This window comes from Pyrgilauda ruficollis, unplaced genomic scaffold, assembly GCF_017590135.1.
Source record: "Pyrgilauda ruficollis isolate IOZ18807 unplaced genomic scaffold, ASM1759013v1 scaffold448, whole genome shotgun sequence".
In the NCBI taxonomy this organism is placed as follows: domain Eukaryota; kingdom Metazoa; phylum Chordata; class Aves; order Passeriformes; family Passeridae; genus Pyrgilauda; species Pyrgilauda ruficollis.
The window spans coordinates 1-390 of NW_024526022.1; the positions used below are offsets into that span (position 1 = coordinate 1).

General features: G+C 70.8%; 1 protein-coding gene across 1 annotated transcript; it reads right to left on the reverse strand.

Moving 5' to 3' along the window:
• Positions 1-8: 8 nt before the first annotated feature.
• On the reverse strand, positions 9-356 carry LOC121359436 (cyclin-dependent kinase 2-like; the record flags this gene model as incomplete). Its single annotated transcript, XM_041478376.1, has 2 exons — positions 175-356; positions 9-86 (listed from the first exon to the last, which is right to left on the reverse strand). Coding segments are annotated over exons 1-2 (194 nt in total), but the record flags the coding sequence as incomplete, so codon positions are not given.
• Positions 357-390: the final 34 nt, after the last annotated feature.

Genomic DNA, 390 nt, shown 5'->3' on the forward strand with positions numbered 1-390 from the left:
AGACCCACTTGACGATGTTGGGGTGGTTGAGCTCCTTGAGCAGCGAGATCTCCCTGATGGCCGTGCTGGGGACACCCTCGGTCTCCCTGCGGCGACAACCACGTGGGGAGGGGGCGGCTGAGCCCCGGGACCCCCTGGGGGACCCCCCGGGGGACCCCCGGGACCCCCACTCACGTGTCCAGGCGGATCTTCTTGAGTGCCACCACCTCTCCCGTCACCTTGTTGCGCGCCTTGTAGACCACGCCGTAGGTGCCCTCGCCGATCTTCTCCACCTTCTGGAAGTTCTCCATGGGGGGGACACGGGGGGCGACACCGGGGGGACCCCGGCACGGGGGAGGGGACACCGCGACGGGGGACACCGCCGCGGGGGAGGGGACACCGCAGTGGGGG